Source organism: Oryx dammah, unplaced genomic scaffold (genome assembly GCF_014754425.2).
Source record: "Oryx dammah isolate SB20612 unplaced genomic scaffold, SCBI_Odam_1.1 HiC_scaffold_13, whole genome shotgun sequence".
In the NCBI taxonomy this organism is placed as follows: domain Eukaryota; kingdom Metazoa; phylum Chordata; class Mammalia; order Artiodactyla; family Bovidae; genus Oryx; species Oryx dammah.
The window spans coordinates 2,914,666-2,934,981 of NW_024070197.1; the positions used below are offsets into that span (position 1 = coordinate 2,914,666).

A 20,316-nucleotide genomic window follows, 5' to 3' on the forward strand; every position below is an offset into this window, starting at 1 on the left:
ACGGGGAGACAAACAGCCCACGCTTTCAGTGGCAAATCTCTCACTTCCAGGGCTGAGTCTGGGCCAGAGGACCCCGAACCTTGCAGATGAATCCTTGCAGGGCTCCCAGGACCTATATCTCACTTGTGCCCTGGGAACTTGTTGGGGGCGAGGTGGGGGCACTGGGATTCTAGAGTGATGCTGGTGAAACCTGGAAGGGCTTCTGAGCTGAGCTGGGGAGTGAGGGGTGGGGAGGTCCTGAACTCAGGCTCTGACTTCCTTCCAGGGACCTTCCACAAACTCACCATCTGGGCTGAGACTCTTTTGGGCAGCTCAGTGTGCCCATGCTAATACACTGTATGCAGAGTTGGAATGTGAAAGTGAGTACACAGGCCATCAGGGAGTATGCTGCAGTTGGCCTGCACTATTTGTAGAAGGAAATGGCTATGCATTCCAGTATTCTTGCCTGGAAAATCCCATGAACATTGGAGCCTGCCAGCCTATAGTCCATAGGTTGCCAAGGGTCAGATAGGACTGAGTGACTTCATTTTCTTCCATTTCATTTTAAAATTTATTTATTTTACTGGTTCCATTTTTTAATCTCACATATATATTTTATTGAAGAGTAGTTGACTTACAATGTTTCAGATGCACAGCAAGGGGATTTTCAGTTATACAAACACGTGTACATTATTTTTCAGATTATTCTCCATTTTAGGTTATTACAAGATATTGACTATAGTTTCCCATGCTATACAGTAAGTCTTTGCTGCTTGTTGCATATCTTTTTTAAAAATTAGAAATCTAGCATTGTATTCACACTTCTATTTTCAAATCTATGGTATATTCCACCTCAGTGTTATGCTACTCTGAGAGTGAAAGCATGATGCCAAAATCCCACCATGTCCACATTAAAAGTAAATGGGAAACAATGGCAATGTTTATTGTGGGAGGAAATATTAATAACATTATGTTACTGGTGGGCATTCCTGGTGATTGAGATGATAAAGAATCTGCATGCAACACAGGAGACCTGAGTCACTCCCTCGGTGGGGTAGATCTCCTGGAGAAGAAAAGGCAACCCACCCCAGCATTCTTGCCTGGAGAACCCCCATGGACAGAGGAGCCTAGCGGGGTGTAGCCCATGAGATTACAAGGATTCAGAAACGACAGAGGGACTAAACTATTCTCAAGGCTCTGAACTTGAAAGGTATAATGCTTTCCCATTCATGTAGAGATAAAAAGTGGCAGAACAGACAGAACCTTTTGTCTTGTCAGGGGCTTAAAGGGACATTATGACCAGACCTGCATGGACAGCTTCAAGAACAAGGGATTCCAAGATTAAAAGATTTCCACAGTGGAGGGAACATAAGTATAGCTATGGCTGATCCATGTTGATGTATGGCAGAAGCCATCACAGTATCGTAATTGTCCTATAATTAAAAATAAATAAATTAAGGGGAAAAATGCCTCGGGACAGTTAAGCCCGTGGGCCACAAGCCCATGTGCCTACAGCAGGTGCTCCACAACTAGAGAAGCCAAAGCAATGAGAGACCCTCCTGCACCACAGCAAAGAGCTGCCCCCCTTCCCATAACTAGAGAAAGCCTGTGCACAGTGAAGAAGACACAGGAAGGGTAATTAACTCCACTGGTAAATGGGGAGGAGTTTTGCACCTTCAGATGTCAGGGGAAGCGCCGATTTGGGGTGACTCACTGAAGCTCACAACCCAGTGCCCCTCGTGCAGGTAGGAGAGAATGTGACCCTCCACTGTCACTCAATGGTGTGGTTTGACAAGTTTATCCTGCACCAAGAAAATAGCACAGGGCTATTCCAGAGACGTGGACAGATGCTCACTGGTGGGCATGCCACAGCTGACTTCGTCATTGGCCCCATGACTTTGGCGATTGAGGGCACCTACGGATGCTATGGCTCTCTCAGACACTCCCCCTATGAGTGGTCAGCCCCCAGCAACCCTGTGAACATCATCATCTCAGGTGAGTGTGGCCAGACCAGTCCCTTCTGCTCTCTGTGTCACAGAAGGTCTGGTGTCCAGTCCAGCATCAGTACTGGGAGAGAATGACAGGCATGCAGAGACACTCACAAACTCAGGAGAGGGAACAAAGCAGAGAGAGGAAGTGTGAACACAGAAGAGAAAAGAGAACAGAGTCCTTGCCGTGTGCTAAGGGGAAGACACAGCCGGTGACAGAGCAAAGGAGCAAGAACGTGAAAGAACGACCAACCAAGAAAAATGTACCAGAGCAGGGACGTGGGCAGTTCCCCGCTCAGGCAGCCAACGACAGGTGGTTAAGGGGTTGGTTTCCTGCTTTCATGTCAGAACTCCCTTCCTCTGTCAGCAGCACACTGGTACCAGACGCCCTGCAGTCCTGCCCCAGGGTGATCGAGATGGAGGTTGACACCCTGACGTTGCTCAGCCTCGCGGTTAACATGTCCTTCTGCACAGAGGGGGAAGTAGTCCTTCCAACCCTCCCCGCGAAAGAGTCCTTTCCAGCCCCTGGGGGTGGGCAGGGCAGCTCTGAACACTCCCTCAAGAAAGAGGTGGTCAAAGACCCCGTGAGATTCTGGCAATTTCCACTCCATAACCTCTTCTTCTGGGTCAATACCATGTTTTCAGATGGTCCCCAGAAGTAGTTAGTGGTCTGGTTATTTAGCAGTAGTCTGTTTATTTTGCAATAGTCTGTTTATTTCAAGAGAACGGCATATCTGGTTGATTTTTAAATTTTATTTTATCTTATTTATGTTTGTTGAAGTCTAGTTGAATTTAGATGTTGTTAATTCCTGTTGTATATAAGAGTGATTCACTTATTCATATACATATATTCTTTCTTTAAAAAAGGATATTAAATGACAATCCATTTTTAAAAATTATTTACATTTTAAAAGGATTTTAAATGACACTCCATTTTTAAAGTTATTTCTGAAGTTTTCCCTGTGCTGGGTATCCCTTACTGTGGGGCTTCTCACCTGGCGGTGAGCAGCCTTCTGATTGCGGTGCCTCTCTTGTTGCATACTTCAGGCTTTAGTCCTCTATTTGGGACTAGAGTTACTTTGTGCTCTAAGATCAAGGTCTCCTCCTTCCAGGTCTGTCCAGGAAACACTCTCTCTCAGCCCAGGGGGGCCCCGTGGTGAGGTCACGGGAGAACGTGATCTGGGTCTGCAGCTCCGAGAGCACATTTGACCAGCTCCATCTGCTCAGGGATGGGGAGGACCTTGGGTGCCTCCTCGCTGGAGGGCGGAACCCCCACGGAGCACTCCAGGCAGAGTTCCCTCTGGGTCCTGGGACCCCAGCCCACAGCGGGGTCTACAGGTGCTATGGCTCCTTCTCTCACTCTCCCTACTCGTGGTCAGACTCCAGCGACCCACTGTTCCTGTCTGTCACAGGTGAGGAACCTCTTCCTGGCCCATGCTTTGTTCTTCCTATTCAGTCGCTTTGATGTGTCCAACTCTTTGCCACCCTGTGGACTGCAGCATAACAGACGCCTCTGTCCTTCACTATCTCCTCCTCATGGATCACAGCCTTTTAGTGGTGAAGGGGCCTTCGTACCTCAGGGAAGCTATGAGCCAGTCGTGCAGGGCCTCCCAAGCGTGACTGGTCATAGTGAGGAGTCCTGACAAAACGTGGTCCCCTGGAGGGGGAAATGGCAACCCACTCCAGTATCCTTGCCTGGAGAACCCATAAAGAGTTCCATGTTTACAATACACTAAATCTCATTGCTGTGCTCAAGAAGGCCGTTTGGCTTTTTGCATAATATCTTACTGTATCACTGAGCTCCTTCTCAAGGTCTCCGTGCTGGCGTCAGGGGACCTTAGAGCTTCTGGAGAAACAGAGGCAATGAGAACCAGAGAAGAAGAGAGATGGTAGATGGCATCTCAACCCTCTTCCACTCCTGTATGGATGCTCCACAGCAGAGTCCTGTTTATCCAGGCAAATAAAGAAAAGGGTCAGGGTAGACCCAGGAGGAGGAAAGGTTGGGCTCATTTGGGAGGATCAGAGATTGCATCGGCCCTTTTTGCTCTTAGTGTTTTCCCAGAAGCACCTCTGACATACAGGTGATTTTCCAATTAAGGAGCATTGATACTCATTCCTGGTGCAGAGAGGATATCTCTTGCTTGCAGATGTCTTTCATCACCAGGCATATCCTTCCCACCTCCTTCCACCATCTCTTCTCTGGGATGGCAGGTCTACTCAACATATTCACCACGAGGGACCACAAGCTCTCCCCTCTGCCAGCAGTGCTTTGCGGGATGACAGAGTCAAGGACAGGCAGGAGGTCAACCTTCCAGAAAAAACAGTCCCTCTATGGTGGGGCAAGGAAAGTTACTGTTCACCCCTTCTTCCTTTTTTCCCCTAGGATCCACTACAAGTACTTGCCCGTCAACCATGGATCCACACACCACAGAAGGTAAGCAAGACGGTCTCCTATCTCAACAAATTTCTGAGAAGACAGAGGGTTCCTGTGTGAGTGTTGGCTCTACCACCTCCCAGCTCTGTGACTTTGAGTTCTTAAATGTTCCTGTCACGTCAGGAACATTTGAAATCATGGTCTCTATTAGATCCAGAGGGAGCATTGAGTTTCTCATTATCTGGGACTGGGAATTTCTACATTGAACAAAGTGAGACAGAGTGACTTGACCCCATGCTTGAGGGAGATGCTCACCCTCGCTCAACCAGTATCTTTGGGGAAGGATGCGGGGACAAGTAGAGAATTTTAGGGAGCACCTTCAGTATGTGCTTTTCCTCTGCTAGTGTTTATGAACTAAACATTCCACAGTTCAGAAAGAGAAGTGTCATGTCTTCTTGGGGATTCCACTGCAGGCATATGTGGATGGAGGGGGGAATATATGGATGATTAAAGCGGTCCCCATTCATGCACAAGCACCATGCCTTGTCATACGGGCAGCAGAGAAAAGCTGCATCGGTGCCCGGGGGACCTGGTTTCAGACCGCTGCTGGTCTTGCATGGCCTCCTTACTCCATCCACTGCTACCATCTCTCCTGGATGCTTTGCTGCCTCCTGGGAAGTGGAGACCATAACTGATCAGGTTGAGAGCTGCTGACACACTTTGACACAAGGATACAAGAACTCCTGTGTGTAGGGGCAGGGTGTATGCAACAGATAATCAGACCTTCTGTTGGCTTGTAGGCAGAAGCACGGCTTCCTCAAGGCCACTCCAGCCAGCTGCACCTTCTCCTTAGGCTCTCGTAGCCTTCGTCTATACCAGCATCTTCCCCGCTGTTCTTGTCTGTCACTGATTACCCATAAAGTATGAAGAGCCAAACTGTCACTGGTTTTCAACGCAAAATCGTAAGTCTGAAGGAGGGAAGCACAGCGTCATCTGACCCAGGGGGATGTGGGCTCATAGCAGAGAATGGCGTTTTCACTTCCTGTAGGTTAAAACCTGATTTCCATTGTTGTAATCCCTGAAGTAATATCTTCCAGAAAATCATGGAACCCTGTTCTTTTTATGAAAATATGTGTAAATTTATTCTTAGCTGCATCAGGTCTCAGCTGTAGCATGGGGAATCCTCTTTGCAGTGCTAGGGTGCAGTTCAAGGCTCCAGAGCTTGCAGGCTCAGCAGTTGCAGCACTGAGGATAGTTGCTTCAAGGCATGTGGGATCTCAGTTCTCCCACCAGGGATAGAACCCATGCTCCCTGAACTAGAAGGTGGACTCTTAATCCCTGGGCCACCAGGGACATTCTAAGCCCTGCTCTTCCCTTCAACCACAGCCATCTGTTCTTCTCCCCTTTATGATCTTGGGAATCTGCTGATATGCATCAGGATAATCGATAATAGAAGACGTAGAATGGGTTTCCACAGGCTACTGAGAGAGTCCATCAGTGACTGGGATTGTATATGTGATGTTTTTGTTTTTGTTTTTTTTTTCTGTTTTTAACTTAGTGTAGTAGACAGTCTCAACACCTGGAGCATACCCCTGCCTTTTTCTGGCTTTGATGTCCCCATCAGAGACATGCAGATTTAGAATAACTGCCTCCACCCTGAAGAGCCTTGACTCTCTTCCATTCGCAGATGTTTCCTTCATGGAAGGAGAGCCCAAGGAAGAGATAACAGTGAACGGCAAGGTGGATCCTCCCAGACCAAACCCTTGTCATAGCCCGAGCCCCTCCGATGCCCAATGCCCCAGCCTTCAAAGATCGCATCTCATTCCATCATTCACATCTCCTTCCTCTCAGGACCCATCAGCAGATGATGTGATATTCGCTCACTTGAACCACAGGACCCTCTCTGCGAGACTATTCACTCCCACTCCCGTGAGACCTATGCACCTCTCCACCAAGCCCAGTATCTATGAGAAATTCAAAGTAAACCAAGACCATGCTGACCTTGACCTGGCCCCATCCTCTGAGCACACAGAGTGTTATAAATTGAAGAGCTACATCTCTTTCTAAAGGGGTTCCTCCGTGGGCACTCCTTCTCCTCCTCCAAAGCAGCCCAGCAGCTCTGAAGCTAAGAGTGGAGTCCAAGAATTATAGGATCATCTTCAAAAATCCCACCACCTCTTAGTAATCCCCTGGCTATTCTAACACTCTATTTTAACTATCCTTTTGCGACAAGGTATTCTAATCAATTGCACATACACAATAGGTTACCATGGTCATCCTACTTTTTCAAAATTTCTAGTAAAGCATAAAAATTTGCTAGTTGAGTCTTCAAATTATTCAGTTTAAAATAAAAGAAAGCCAATTTAAAAAAACCACTGTTCAGTAATAGTTTACAAAAATGAACTTGTTTACAAGACAGAAACAGACCTGTAGACTTAGAGAACAAACTTAGAGTAACAGAGGGGAAGGATGGGGGAGAGAGAGATTGGAAGTTTAAGATGACATGTGCACACTGCTGTATTTAAAACAAAATGCTTTCCATGAAACAATAATCAAAGCAATGCATGTTGGCCAAAGAAAGATGAAGTATACTCTGTTTGAGATATCCAGTGGGGTGCCACTTGCCACATGAGGTTGCGTGTCTGCATGCTAAGACAATTCAGTCATGTCCCACTCTTTGTGACCCGATGGGATGCTGTGAAGCTCGCTAGGCCCCTCTGTGCAGCTCGCTAGGCCCCTCTGTGCATGGGATTCTCCAGGCAAGAATTCTGGAGTGTGTTGCCATTCCCTTCTCGAGGGGATCTTCTTGACCCAGGGATCGAACCCTCATTTCTCATGTCTCTTGCATTGGCAGGAGGATTCTTTACCACTGAGCCATCGGGGAAGCCCCTCCGCGTTTTCCCAGCCGTGTGCCCTGAGGGTACTGGGGTTCCAGGCGTAGAAAAAGGACAACAAGATCCCCCTAGTCTGGATCTGCACTGGTCGCTAAAGTACTCACCCAGCCACGAGGTACAGACAATGACTCTACACGTATATGAAGTGAGGCATTCAGTTCTTCAGTCACACCCACCACATTCCAAGTACTCAGTAGCGTCATGTGGCCAGGTGCCATGGTGCTGGACAGAGCAGATGTTAAAAAAATCCCGTCACCACAGAGAATTCTAGTGAACATTCCACTCCAGATCACTGAGGGCTGCAGAGGGAACCCTTGACCCAGGGAGGCTTTGCATGTGTTCTGTTAATCCATCAATATTTATATGCTTTTTCTTTTTTGCTTCTTTTCACCAAAGCCAAGGATTTGAGAATCTGTGACTTTTAAGTTATCAACTGGTGGCACAATGTGGCTTGGCTCAACCAAGTGGAGGGCTGAAGAGGATAACACCATGAGGACCCCGGTGTGAACTGAGCTGGCAAGTGGGGTGAAAATCAAGTTCCATGGAGCTTTATAGCTCATTGAGCTCTCTGTGTGTGATGTCTCTCCTGGCTTAGAACTAAATCACCCAAGAACTCTTTTACCAAGAAATATCAGGATCGCTTAAAGTGAAGACATTCTGGGGCTCCTGTGTTGCTACTGTCACTGTTTCCATTTTCCCCTAATTATCCTTTTTTTTTTTTTTTTTGGCCTCTAGGCACAGGGACCAGATGTCATAATCTTCATTTTTCTGAATGTTCAGTGTAGACATAAACCCCAGTAATTCTCATATATCTTCTTTTAAATAAATATTTTAATGTTAGCATTTGATGCCCGCATTCTCCAGAATTTGAATTTTTCACCCAACTACAGAAGATGGGTTTACCTGGGTCATGAGTGTATTTCTGCTGTGTGGCACCAATGCCTGCCACACAGTAGGTGCTCTGCAATAATTTATGAACTGACCGAAGATGAGAAATAAATTCCATTTCTGAAGGGGACTGGGAAAATAAAGCTCTGAGTCCTAGTTGGAGCCAGACTGTCCAGGGCTGACTCAGGATGAGAACCTGGGTCCCACCCCTAGAGCAGGCAGTTAGACTGGGCAGAAAGAGAAAGAGCTGAGACCTCAGGTCTGAGCTGAGATGCCTCCTGAGCCCTGCCTGGAGACATCGGTGCTGGGTCCACGGATGGGCCGCCCCCTGCTGCAGGTCCACAGCCGTGTAAACCCCGACGGTTGGCGGCAGCCCCCCAGGGACCACATCCTGTTTGACCTCTATGGCCCGTGGTCTCCTCATCTGTACAGGGTGGGGGCGGGGGCAGGGGCAGGGGCGGCTGGGCGCTCAGAGCTGCAGACATGCCTTCCATCCTCTCTGAAATTCTCCTCCTCGGCCAGATGTGTAGGACAGGGAGGGGCCCGCAGGCGGGCACAGGATGCCCACCCTGCCCCCAGCTCACGGGAACCTCAGGGCTCGGGCAGCTGGAGGGGCCAGAGATCCTGATGGGGAGAGAATCAGTCCAAGCTTTTGGTGGCACATCTCTCACTTCCAAGGTTGAGTCTGGGCCAAGGGATCCTGAACCCTGCAGGTGTGTTCTCCCGGGTCTCCTGGGACCCATATCTCACTTGAGTCCCAGGAACTTGGTGGGAGGCAAGGTCGTGATACTGTGATTCTAGAGTGATGCTGGTGAAACCTGGAAGGGCTCCTGAGCTGAGCTGGGAAGGGAGGGGTGGGGAAGTCCTGGGACTCAGCCTCTGACTTCCTTCCAGGGACCTTCCACAAACTCACCATCTGGGCTGAGACTCTTTTGGGCAGCTCAGGGTGCCCATGTGAATACACCTTATGCAGAGTTGGAATGTGAGAGTGAGCACACAGACCATCAGGGAGTATGCTGCAGTTGGTCTGCACTATTTGGAGAAGGAAATGGTGGTGCATTCCAGTATTCTTGCCTGCAATATCCTATGAACATTGGAGCCTGCCAGCCTACAGTCCATAGGGTTGCCAAGAGTCAGATAGGACTGACTGACTTCATTTTCTTTCCTTTTCTTTTAAAAGTTGTTTATTTTACTGGTTCTATTTTTAATCTCATCATATTTTATCCACGTGTAGCTGAGTTTCAATGTTTCAGGTGCACTGCCAGGTGATTTTCAATTACACAAACACGCATACATTATTTTTCAGATTATTCTCCATTTTAGGTTATTACAAGATATTGACTATAGTTCCTCGTGCTATACAGTAAATCTTTGCTGCTTGTTGCATATCCTTTTTGCCTGGAGAATCCCAGGGATGGGGGAGCCTGGTGGGCTGCCATCTATGGGGTCACACAGAGTCGGACATGACTGAAGTGACTTAGCAGCAGCAGCATATCTTTTTTTTAAATTAGAGATCTAGCATTGTATTCATACTTCTATTTTTAAATTTATGGTATATTCCACCTCAGTGTTATCATACACTTATAGTGAAAGCTTGATGCCAAAAATCCCACCATGTCCACGTTAAAGTAAATGGAAAACAATGGCAGTGTTAATTGAGGGAGGAAATATTGAATCGCATTATGTTACTGGTGGACATTCCTGGTGACTCAGAGGATAAAGAATTTGCCTGCAACACAGGAGACCTAAGTCAATCCCTCAGTTGGGAAGATCTCCTGGAGATGGAAATGGCAACCCACCCCAGCACTCTTGCTGGAGAACCCCCATGAACAGAGGACCCTGGTGGGTCACAGCCCATGGGATCACAAAGAGTCAGACACGACTGAGGGCCTAAACTATTCTCACGGCTCTGAACTTGAAAGTTATAACACTTTCCCATTCGTATAGACATAAAAAGTGGCAGAACAGACAGAACCTTTTGTCTTGTCAGGGGCTTAAAGGGACATTATGACCAGACCTGCATGGACAGCTTCAAGAACAAAGGATTCCAGCATTAAAAGATTTCCACAGTGGAGGGGACATAAGTTTAGCTATGGCTGATCCATGTTGATGTATGGCAGAAGCCATCACAGTATTGCAATAGTCCTAAAATTAAAAATAAATAAATTAAGGGGAAAAAAAGCTTGCAACAGGACTTCCCTGGTGGTCCAGTTATTGGGAATCTTCCTGCCTATGTCGGGGACACAGGCCCGATCCCAGGAATGGGAAGATTCTGCATGCCTCGGGGCAGTTAAGCCCGTGGGCCACAAGCCCGTGGGCCACAAGCCCATTTGCCTAGAGCAGGTGCTCCACAACAAGAGAAGCCACGGCGATGAGACACCCTGCTCCACAGCAAAGAGCAGCCCCCTTCCCACACCTAGAGAAAGCCTGTGCACAGCGATGAAGAGCCAGCACAGACATTAACTAGTTACTTAAAACACTGCAACAACCAGCCACACCTCCTCCTCTTTTAGTGTGTGGGTGTAAGTGTGAATGTGTGAGTTCACACGTGGGTATTTAATCTGTATTGTTCTCTCTTCTTCTTGGAATTTTCTTCCCCATGGGCTAGGGTTATCTTACATTCAGTAAACACTGTTTGACTATCCCTCTCACTCCCCAAAAAGCCCATCTAACTCAGGTAAGATGATTCTTTGGGGCACAAGTTCACGAATTCTTTGGTCTACTGGCTTTCCAAATAAAGTCACTATTCCTTTCCTGAAGAGCTCATCACTCTGTCCCTTGATACACAGTGTGAGGTTGGACTCAGAGCACATTCATGAGACTTTAGCAGAGGTGCTGTTCATTTTAGACAAAATCCATAGACGTCACTCTCACAATTGATATCTATGGTTTAAAAGAAGATATGCAGATGGCCAACAGGCATATGAAAAGATGCTCAGCATTGCTAATTAGTAGAGAAAGGCAAATCGACACAGCAAGGAGGTACCACCTCATACCGATCAGAATGGCCATCATTAGACAGTTGATGAATAATAGATGCTGGAGAGGGTGTGGAGAAGAGGGAAACCCTCTTACACTGTTGGGGGAGTGTAAACTGGTGCAGCCACTGTGGAAAACAGTATAGCAGTTCCTCAAGAAAAAGTAAAAACATTTCATTATAGGGGACTGGAATGCAAAAGTAGGAATTCAAGAAAAATAAATAAATAAATAAAAAATTTAAAAAAAAAAAAAAAGTAAAAACAGAGTTTCCATATGATCCAACAATTCCAGTCCTGAGCACATATCTGGAAAAAAAAATATGCCTTGAAAAGATTGATGCACCCCTATGTTCATAGCAGCAAAACTTACAATAGCCAAGACATGGGAAGAGCCTAATTGTCCATTGACAGATGAATGGATAAAGATGTATATGCTTATACACACAGAGAATGGAACACCACTCAGACATTTAAAAAACGAAATCATTCCATTTGAGCAGCATGGATGAACCCGGAGATTAACATATTAATGGAAGCAGACAGAAATAGAAAGACAATTTTCATGTGCTATCACCCGTATGTGGAATCTAAAAGGAACATATCAATGAAACAGGAACAGACTCACAAACATACAGAACAGGCTTGTGGTTGCCAAGGAGGGAAGGACTGGGAGCTTGGGATTAGCAGATGCAATCTATTTATACATAGAATGAGTAAAGAATGAGGTCCTACAGTATGGCACAGGGAATTCTATTCAGTATCTTGCCATAAATCATAATGGAAAACAATATATATGTCGTGGTGAATCAATAAGCTGTACAACAGAAATGAACTATACTTCAATACATTCTTTTTAATTTTTAAAAATTTGTGGTTTATATATTTGCAAAGAAACATTACATGGCAGTTCAAATGCACAAACTGAAATGACTCCATTTCATACATAATGATCAAGAGGAGACTAGACTTATTACTTAGGGAGCATCGTTAATGCTAACGACCCCCACCCCCACCCCGAGCACAATGGTGTGGAATCACTGCCCTTACTGAGCTTCTTTCCTGCCTATGAACAATAGCTGAACTGGGTGTATGTCTGCCCTTGGCCTACTGAAACAGCTGGGCCATTTTGTCCCAGTTTGGATTTGATTATTGTGGACATGCCCCTCACTCAAGCATTCTGGAGTTTGGAAGTCTCTACTTGACATGTTTTGTATTCATCTGAGTATCAAGAAGGAAGGTGGTCCACCTTTTCAGGCAGAACAAATCCCCCTCCCAAAAAACACCAGTCACCTTTACACACGTTATCTTTGTGTACATGTGTGGTCCTTGGATTGGAAAGGGAGGAAGAGAGAGAGAAACAGAGAGAGTGTTGTGTGTGCAAAGTCTCCACTCACAGTCAGGAAATAATTTCAGATGAAGAAGAGTCAGAGAAAGACAAATATCACATCATATCACTTACTTGTGAGTCTGAAAAAATGAACTTATTTACAAAACAGACTCACAGAGAATGAACTTATGGTTACCAGGGGGATAGTGTCAGGGGGAGGTTATATTGTAAGTTTGGTACTGACATATACACACGGCTATATTTAAAATGCATGAACACAGGGACCTACTGTATTAAACAGACAATTATACCTAATATTCTGTAACTACCTAAGTGGGAAAAGAATTTGAAAAGCAGCAGATGCATGTATCTGTATAACTGAATCACTTTGCTGTACACCTGAAACTAACATGGTTAGTTCCTTAATCACATATGTTACAATGCAGAATTTTTTCATATTTTGAAAGAGCCATAATATGCATGTCTGGTCCTCCATAAAAATGCAGAATAAAAGTCTCTATTAATGAGTCTTTAATTGGCAACCTGCACTGAGCCTGATATATGAGGTGGGAACATGTGGTTTCTCTTCTGTGAAAAGTTAAGGTTAATGAGATTTTATCATGAGCTTTGGAAAAGCATCCTGCATGGTACCTACTGAATCACCGTTACTACTTCCTAAAGGCAGCAAGATCTGTTCAAATACTCTTATGTTGATAGCATTTAGAGAAACAAAAAGTGACGATTGGGTCATGAGGCATGCTCAGTGCTATGGCTCAGGTCAGATTTCCATCCCTGGTGTGAGAAGAGGCTGACCATCTTCCCATGTGACATGAACCAGGCTGACTGTACCAACAGCACCGCCCGCCTTCCGCATCCTGTGACTCTGTCAGCTTTGCTCAGCTCTGCCTCCTGTCTCACAGAAGCAGAGCAATGTGCCCCAGTCTCCTCAGCCTCCTGAGTCTCGGTGGGTCCAGAAGACACGGTCAGAGAGGGTTATGGTGGAAATTAGGAGGTCTTCACACCACTGACCAGGTTCCCTGGATGAGGGTGCAAGGAGCGTGGGGTCCATCAGGACAAGCCATCTCTGACGTGCTTTTCCTTCTAGGATTCTGTGTGAGTCTGAGGATCTGGGAAGCTGTGGGTGAGTCCTCCCCATCCCTTATTTCTCTGTTGGACAGAGCAGTTGGGGTTGATGCAGATGATACTGGGGGCTGGGGTGAGACCCCTGTGAGTACAGTGAGAGCCGTGTGTCCTGTGGATCCCAGGTCCTCCTATTGGCCTTGATACTCATCTTCACTGTCTCCAGAGGTTAGCCCACCTCTGGACTCTGGACCTGAAGGCACAGTGTGAAGACTGGGAGCTGGGAGCTGGGCCCACTGAGTGCCATTTCAATCATGAGAGGGGAGCAAGAGGCTGCAGCCCACAGACCCTCCCCTACAAGCTGGCTCATGGCATCTCCAACCGGCCCTTAACAACAGGAACTGCAGGACCGCCCGCTAGACCTGACCCCAGGGAAGGGGCTGGCCATCAGGCAGGGCCACCTGGACCTTCTCACACATTTGATGTAGGTTAGCTAACAAAGGAGCGAGGGTCAAGGTTTACTTCCTTCTTTGTAGGCAAGTGGCTTTTTCACTGCTTAGTTGTGTTAGCGTCAGTTGCTCATGTCCGACTCCTTTCCACCCCATGGACTGTAGCTCACCAGGCTCCTCTGTCCAAGGGATTCTCTTGGCAAGAATGCAGGAGTGGGTTGCCATTTCCTTGTCCAGGGGATCTTGCCAGCTCAGGGACTGAACCCTGTTCTCCAGCCTTTGCAGGAAGATCCTTTACCATTTGAGCTACAACAAATACAACAGGGAAGTCCTTTCGCTTCTTGTCCAGGCATCAGTTTTTCTGTGGTATTTTATTTTGTCTTCATTGTGCAGCTTGCAGGATCTCAGTTCCCTGATCAGGGTTTCAACTTGGGCCCTTGGCAGAGAAAGTGCCAAGTCCTAACCACTGGAATCCCTAACCACTGCCCAGGAATCCCCAGGTTTTTTGTGTTTTGAGGGAAAGTTATTCACATTTTCTCAACCCAAGGAGTGATTCATGTCCTGAGAATCTCCATGATGTCTGTCCTGGGTTGACTGTGTCTCTGTCTGTCCTCAGGCCCAAGGAGTCCTTGAGCATTCGGGGAGGAGAATTCAAAGAATTAAAGGGGAAGCCCACCCACGAAGGCAGTGGGGAGAGCTGACCATTCCTATTTTCTTCTCAAAGGCTGTGCCTCTTCTCTCCTAGGTAAATATGAGAAGCTGTCTTTGTCAGCCTGGCCAAGCCCCGTGGTTCCCTTAGGACAGACTGTGACTCTTCAGTGTCACTCTCGATCTCCACTTAAGAGATTCAGACTGTTCAAAACAGATGGGAAAGGGCATTTGCCTAAGCTCCAGGGACATTATTTCAACAACTTCACCCTTGGCCCAATGACCAGAGAACATGCCGGGTCCTACACATGTTCTGGAGCTGACTGGTCTGCACTCAGTGACCCCCTGCAGATTGTGGTCACAGGTAGGAGGAGTCCAGCCCAGCCCAGACACCCGTGCCTGCAGGCAATGCTTCCCTAGGTACACGTGCCCGTGCAGCCCAAGACTTCCTCAGGATCCCCAGCCAGGACCGGATCAGGGAAAGAGAACGCACGCTGAGAGTTTAAACTCAGGGTGTTGAATAGAGGGATGGGGTGTCACAGCACAGGAAGGAGGAGCCTCCCTAGGCATTAGTTAGACAGGATGCTGCCACTGCCTGCCAGCACGGAGGATGGGGAACAACCCTGATCCAGCACCTGCCACCCAGTAGGGAGCTGTAATCCCATATGAAGGAGCTGGAGCCCCAGGTAAGGAGCCCCAGGAAAGTCTCCAGAGGCATGAGGTGGGGTCACAGGGGGAAAAATGTTCCCCTTTTTCTGCATCTCCATCCCAGCATCCTGCAGTCATCACCCACCTTCTAGATGACTGTGAAGGGAGCCAGGGTATGCATCCTCAGACCCACTCCGGCCCCCACCACGTATATTAGGGATGGGATGAAGCTGAGAGCATGGGAACCCACTCCAGTATTCTCAACTGGAGAATCCCATGGACAGAGGAGCCTGGCTGGCTACAGTCCATGGAGTTGCATAGAGTTGGACTCAGCTGAAGTGACTGAGTATGCATGCATGAACCCGAGAGCAGATCCAACAGCTAAAGAGCTTAGAATGAGCACAGACGAGGCTGGAGGCCTTGAGCAAAGAGAAACATGAGCCAGAGCCCGAGAACAAGGCTAAAGAGAATGCAACAGGACACACAGGAAGGGTAACTGGCTCCAATGGTAAATGGGGAGGAGTTTTACACCTTCAGATGTCAGGGGAAGCACTGAGGTGGGGTGACTCACTGAAGCTCACAACCTCTTTGCTCTTAGGTGTGTTCACAAAACCCTCCATCTCAGCCCACCCAGGGCCCCTCGTGCAGGTGGGAGAGAATGTGACCCTCCGCTGTCACTCACTGGTGTGGTTTGACAAGTTTATCCTGCACCAAGAAAACAGCACAGGGCTATTCCTGAGATATGGAGAGACGCTCACTGGCTGGTATGACACAGCTGACTTCATGATTGGCCCCATGACTTTGGCGAGTGCAGGCACCTACAGATGCTACGGCTCTTTCAGCCACTCCCCCTATGTGTGGTCAGCCCCCAGCGACCCCGTGGACATCATCATCACAGGTGAGTGTGGCCAGACCAGTCCTTTCTGCTCTCTGTGTCACAGAAGGTCTGGTGTCCAGTCCAGCATCAGTACCGGGAGAGAATGACAGGCGTGCAGAGACACTCACAACCTCGGGAGAGGGAACAAAGCAGAGAGAGGAGGTGTGAGCATGGAAGGGAGAAGAGAACAGAGTCCCTGCCGTGTGCTAAGGGGAAGACACAGCTGGTGACAGAGCGAAGGAGCGAGAACGGGAAAGAACGACCCACGGAGAAAAATGCACCAGAGCAGGGACACGGGCAGTTTCCCGCTCAGGCAGCCACCGATGGTTGGTTAAGGGGTTGGTTTCCCACTGTCGTGTCAGAGCTCCCTTCCTCTGTCAGCAGCACATTGTGGTACCAGACGCCCTGCAGTCCGGCCCCTGGGTGATCGAGATGGAGGTTGACACCCTGAAGTTGCTCAGCCTCTCAGTTTAACTCATCCTTCTGCACAAAGAGAGCAGGAGTGGTCCCTCCAACCCTCCCCGCTGAGGAGTTCCTTCCAGCCCCTGGGGGTGGTCAGGGCAGCGCTGAACACTCCCTCAAGAAAGAGGTGGTCAAAGACCCCGTGAGATTCTGGCAGTTTTCACTCCATAACCTCTTCTTCTGGGTCAATGCCATGTTTTGTTTTGGTCCCCAGCAGTAGTTAGTAGACTGTTTATTTAAGTAGTAGTTTGTCTATTTCAAGATAATGGCACATCTGGTTGATTTTTAAAATTTATTTGATCTTATTTATGTTTGTTGAAGTCTAGTTGAATTGAGATGTTTTAATTTCTGTTGTATAACAGAGTGATTCAGTTTTTCATATACATATATTCTTTCTTTAAAAAAGGACATTAAATGACACTCCTTTTTAAAAATTATTTACTATTTTAAAAGGATTTTAAACAACACCCCATATTTCAAGTTACTTCTGAAGTTTTCCCTGTGCCGCGTATCCCTTACTGTGGGGCTTTCTCTCCTGGCGGTGGGCGGCCTTCTCACTGCAGTGCTTCTCTTGTTGCACACTTCTGGCTTTAGTCCTATACTTAGGACTAGAGTTACTCTGTGCTCTGAGATCAAGGTCTCCTCCTTCCAGGTCTGTCCAGGAAACCCTCTCTCTCAGCCCAGGGGGGCCCCGTGGTGAGGTCAGGAGAGAATGTGACCTTGGTCTGCAGCTCCGAGAGCGCCTTTGATCAGTTCCATCTGCTCAGGGATGAGGGGAAACTTGGGAGCCCGCACCCTGGAGAGTGGGTCCCCCGTGGAGCACTCCAGGCAGAGTTCCCTCTGGGTCCTGGGACCCCAGGTCACAGCGGGGTCTACAGGTGCTACGGCTCCTTCACTCGCTCTCCCTACTCGTGGTCAGACTCCAGTGACCCACTGTTCCTGTCTGTCACAGGTGAGGAACCTCTTCCTGGCCCATGCTTTGTTCTTCCTGTTCAGTCACTATGTTGTGTCCAATTTTTTGCCACCCTGTGGACTGCAGCATGACAGACTCCTCTGTCCTTCACTATCTCCTCCTCATGGATCACAGCCTTGTAGTGGCGAAGGGGCCTTCGTACCTCAGGGAAGCTATGAGCCAGTCGTGCAGGGCCACCCAAGACAGATGGGTCATAGTGAAGAGTCCTGACAAAACGAGGTCCCCTGGAGGAGGAAATGGCAACCCATTCCAGTATTCTTGCCTGGAGAACACATGAAGCATCCCATGTTTACAATACACTAAATCTCATTGCAGTGTCAAGAAGGCCATTTGGCTTTTCCCATAATAACTTACTGTATCACTGAGCTCCTTCTCAGGGGTTCCGTGTTGCTGTCAAGGGACCTTAGGGCTTCTGGAGAAATGGAGGCAATGAGAACCAGAGAAGAAGAGAGATAGTACATGGCATCTCAACCCTCTTCCACCTCCTGTATGGATGCTCCACAGCAGAGTCCTGTCTATCCAGGCAAATACAGAAAAGGGTCAGGGTAGACCGAGGAGGAGGAGAGGCTGAGTTCATTTGGGAGGATCTGAGATGCATCGGCCCCTTGCTCTTAGTGTTTTCCCAGTAGCACCTCTGACATACAGGTGATTTCCCAATTAAGGAGCATAGACACTCATTCCAGGAGCAGAGAGGATGTCTCTTGCTTACAGCTGTCTTTCATCACCAGGCATATCCTTCCCACCTCTTTCCACCATCTCTTTTCCAGGATGGAGGGTCTACTCAATGCATTCACAGGAAGGAACCAGAAGCTCTCCCCTCCCCTATCAGTGCTCTGAGGGATGACAGAGTCAAGGACAGGCAGGTCAACCTTCCAGAAACAAGAGTCCTCCTTTGGTGGGGTGAAGAAGGTTACTGTTCACCTCTTCTGCCTTTTTTCCCCTAGGATCCACTACAAGTACTTGCCCGTCAACCATGGATCCACACACCACAGAAGGTAAGCAAGGCGGTCTCCTATCTCAGCAAATTTCGGAGAAGACAGAGGGTTCCTCTGTAAGTGTTGGTTCTACCACCTCCCAGCTCTGTGACTTTGGGCTCTTCAATGTTCCTGTCACGTCAGCATTTGAGATCATGGTCTGTATTAAAACCAGAGGGGGCATTGAATTTCTCATTCTCTGGGACTGGGAATTTCTACATTGAACTAAGCGAGACAGAGTGACTTGACCCCATGCTTGAGGGAGCTGCTCACCCTCCCTCCACCAGCATCTTTGGGAAGGATGGGGGGACAAGTGGAGAATTTTAGGGACCACCTTCAGTATGTGCTATTCCTCTGCTAGTGTTTTATGAACTAAACATTCCACAGTTCAGAAGTGTCGTGTCTTCTTGAGGATTCCATTCCAGGCATATGTGGATGGAGGGGGAAATATATGGAGGATTAAAGCAGATACGTTCATGCAAAAGCACCATGCCTTGGCAGCAGAGAAAAACTGCATGGGTGCCTGGGGGCCTGGTTTCAGACCACTGCTGGTCTTGCATGGCCTCCTTACTTCATCTCCTGCTAGCATCTCTCCTGGATGCTTTGCTGCCTCCTGGGAAGTGGAGACCATACTGATCACGTTGAGAGCTGCTGACACACTTTGACACAAGGATACAATAACTCCTGTGTGTAGGGGCAGGGTGTATGCAACGAATAACCAGACCTTCTTCTGTTGGCTTGTTGGCAGAAGCACGGCTTCCTCAAGGCCACTCCAGCCAGCTGCACCTTCTCCTTAGGCTCTCCGTAGCCTTCATCTATACCAGCATCTTCCTTGCTGTTCTTGTCTGTCACTGGTTACCCATAAAGTAAGTATGAAGAGCCAGACTGTCACTGGTGCTCTACCCACAATCATAAGTCTGAAGGAGGGAAGCACAGTGTCATCTGACCTAGCGGGAGGTGGGCTCATAGCAGAGAATGGCGTTTTCACTTCCTGTAGGTTAAAAACTGATTTCCATTGTTGTAATCCCTGAGAGAATATCTTCCAGAGGACAATGGAACCATGTTCTTTTTATGAAAATGTGTGTTAATTTATTTATTTTTTTTTTACTTTACAATAGTGTATTGGTTTTGCCATACATCAACATGAATCCACCATAGGTATACACGTGTTCCCCATCCTGAACCCCCCTCCATCCTCCCTCCCTGTACCAGCTCCATCAGGTCTCAGCTGCAGCATGGGGCATCCTCATTGCAGTGCTCAGGTGCAGTTCAAGGCTCTAGAGCTCGTGGGCTCAGCAGTTGCAGCATTGAGGATAGTTGCTTCAAGGCATGTGGGATCTCAGTTCTCCCACCAGGGATAGAACCCACACTCTCTGCACTGGAAGGTGGACTCTTAATCCCTGGGCCACCAGGAACATTCCAAGCCCTGTTCTTCCATTCAACCACATCTGTTCTTCTCCCCTTTATGATCTTGGGAATCTGCTGATACACATTAGAGGATGGTCTATAACAGAAGATGTAGGATGGGCTCTGTGGGTTTGCACAGATTCCTGAGAGAGTCCGTCAGTGGCTGGGCTTATATATGGGATGGTTGTGTTGTTTTTGTTTTTTTTTTTTTTTAGTGGGGTAGACAGACTCAGCAACCTGGGGCACACCCCTGCTTTTTTGGCTTTGATGTCCCCACCAAAGATATGGAGGTCTAGAGGAATCGCCTCCGCCCCAAGAGGCTTGAGTCTCTTCCATTCGCAGATGTTGCCATCATGGAAGGAGAGCCCAA

General features: G+C 47.8%; 1 protein-coding gene and 1 pseudogene across 2 annotated transcripts; both read left to right on the plus strand.

Annotated features, from left to right (window-relative positions):
• LOC120873032 overlaps positions 1-6,408 on the plus strand; it is a 7,184-nt pseudogene extending 776 nt beyond the window's left edge.
• Positions 6,409-13,324: 6,916 nt separating this feature from the next.
• LOC120871886 (putative killer cell immunoglobulin-like receptor like protein KIR3DP1) lies at positions 13,325-19,409 on the plus strand. Of its 2 annotated transcripts, XM_040251887.1 has the most exons (7): positions 13,325-13,392; positions 13,534-13,569; positions 14,703-14,969; positions 15,852-16,151; positions 17,245-17,544; positions 18,510-18,560; positions 19,288-19,409. In XM_040251887.1, the coding sequence occupies exons 1-7, from the start codon at positions 13,359-13,361 to the stop codon at positions 19,407-19,409; spliced, it is 1,110 nt and encodes a 369-aa protein (XP_040107821.1). In that variant the 5' UTR covers positions 13,325-13,358. The 2 variants fall into 2 exon arrangements, with proteins under 2 accessions (XP_040107821.1, XP_040107820.1); XM_040251886.1 differs by lacking the exon at positions 13,325-13,392 and having other exon boundaries at positions 13,421-13,569.
• The last annotated feature ends 907 nt before the right edge of the window (positions 19,410-20,316 follow it).

Excerpts from the sequence above, each read along its gene's own strand:
- LOC120871886 (XM_040251886.1), top strand. The coding sequence starts at position 13,470 with ATGAGGGTGCAAGGAGCGTGGGGTCCATCAGGACAAGCCATCTCTGAC. Across the intron at positions 14,970-15,851 it reads CCTGCAGATTGTGGTCACAG|GTGTGTTCACAAAACCCTCC; the intron begins GTAGGAGGAGTC and ends CTTTGCTCTTAG. Across the intron at positions 18,561-19,287 it reads GGATCCACACACCACAGAAG|AAGCACGGCTTCCTCAAGGC; the intron begins GTAAGCAAGGCG and ends GCTTGTTGGCAG.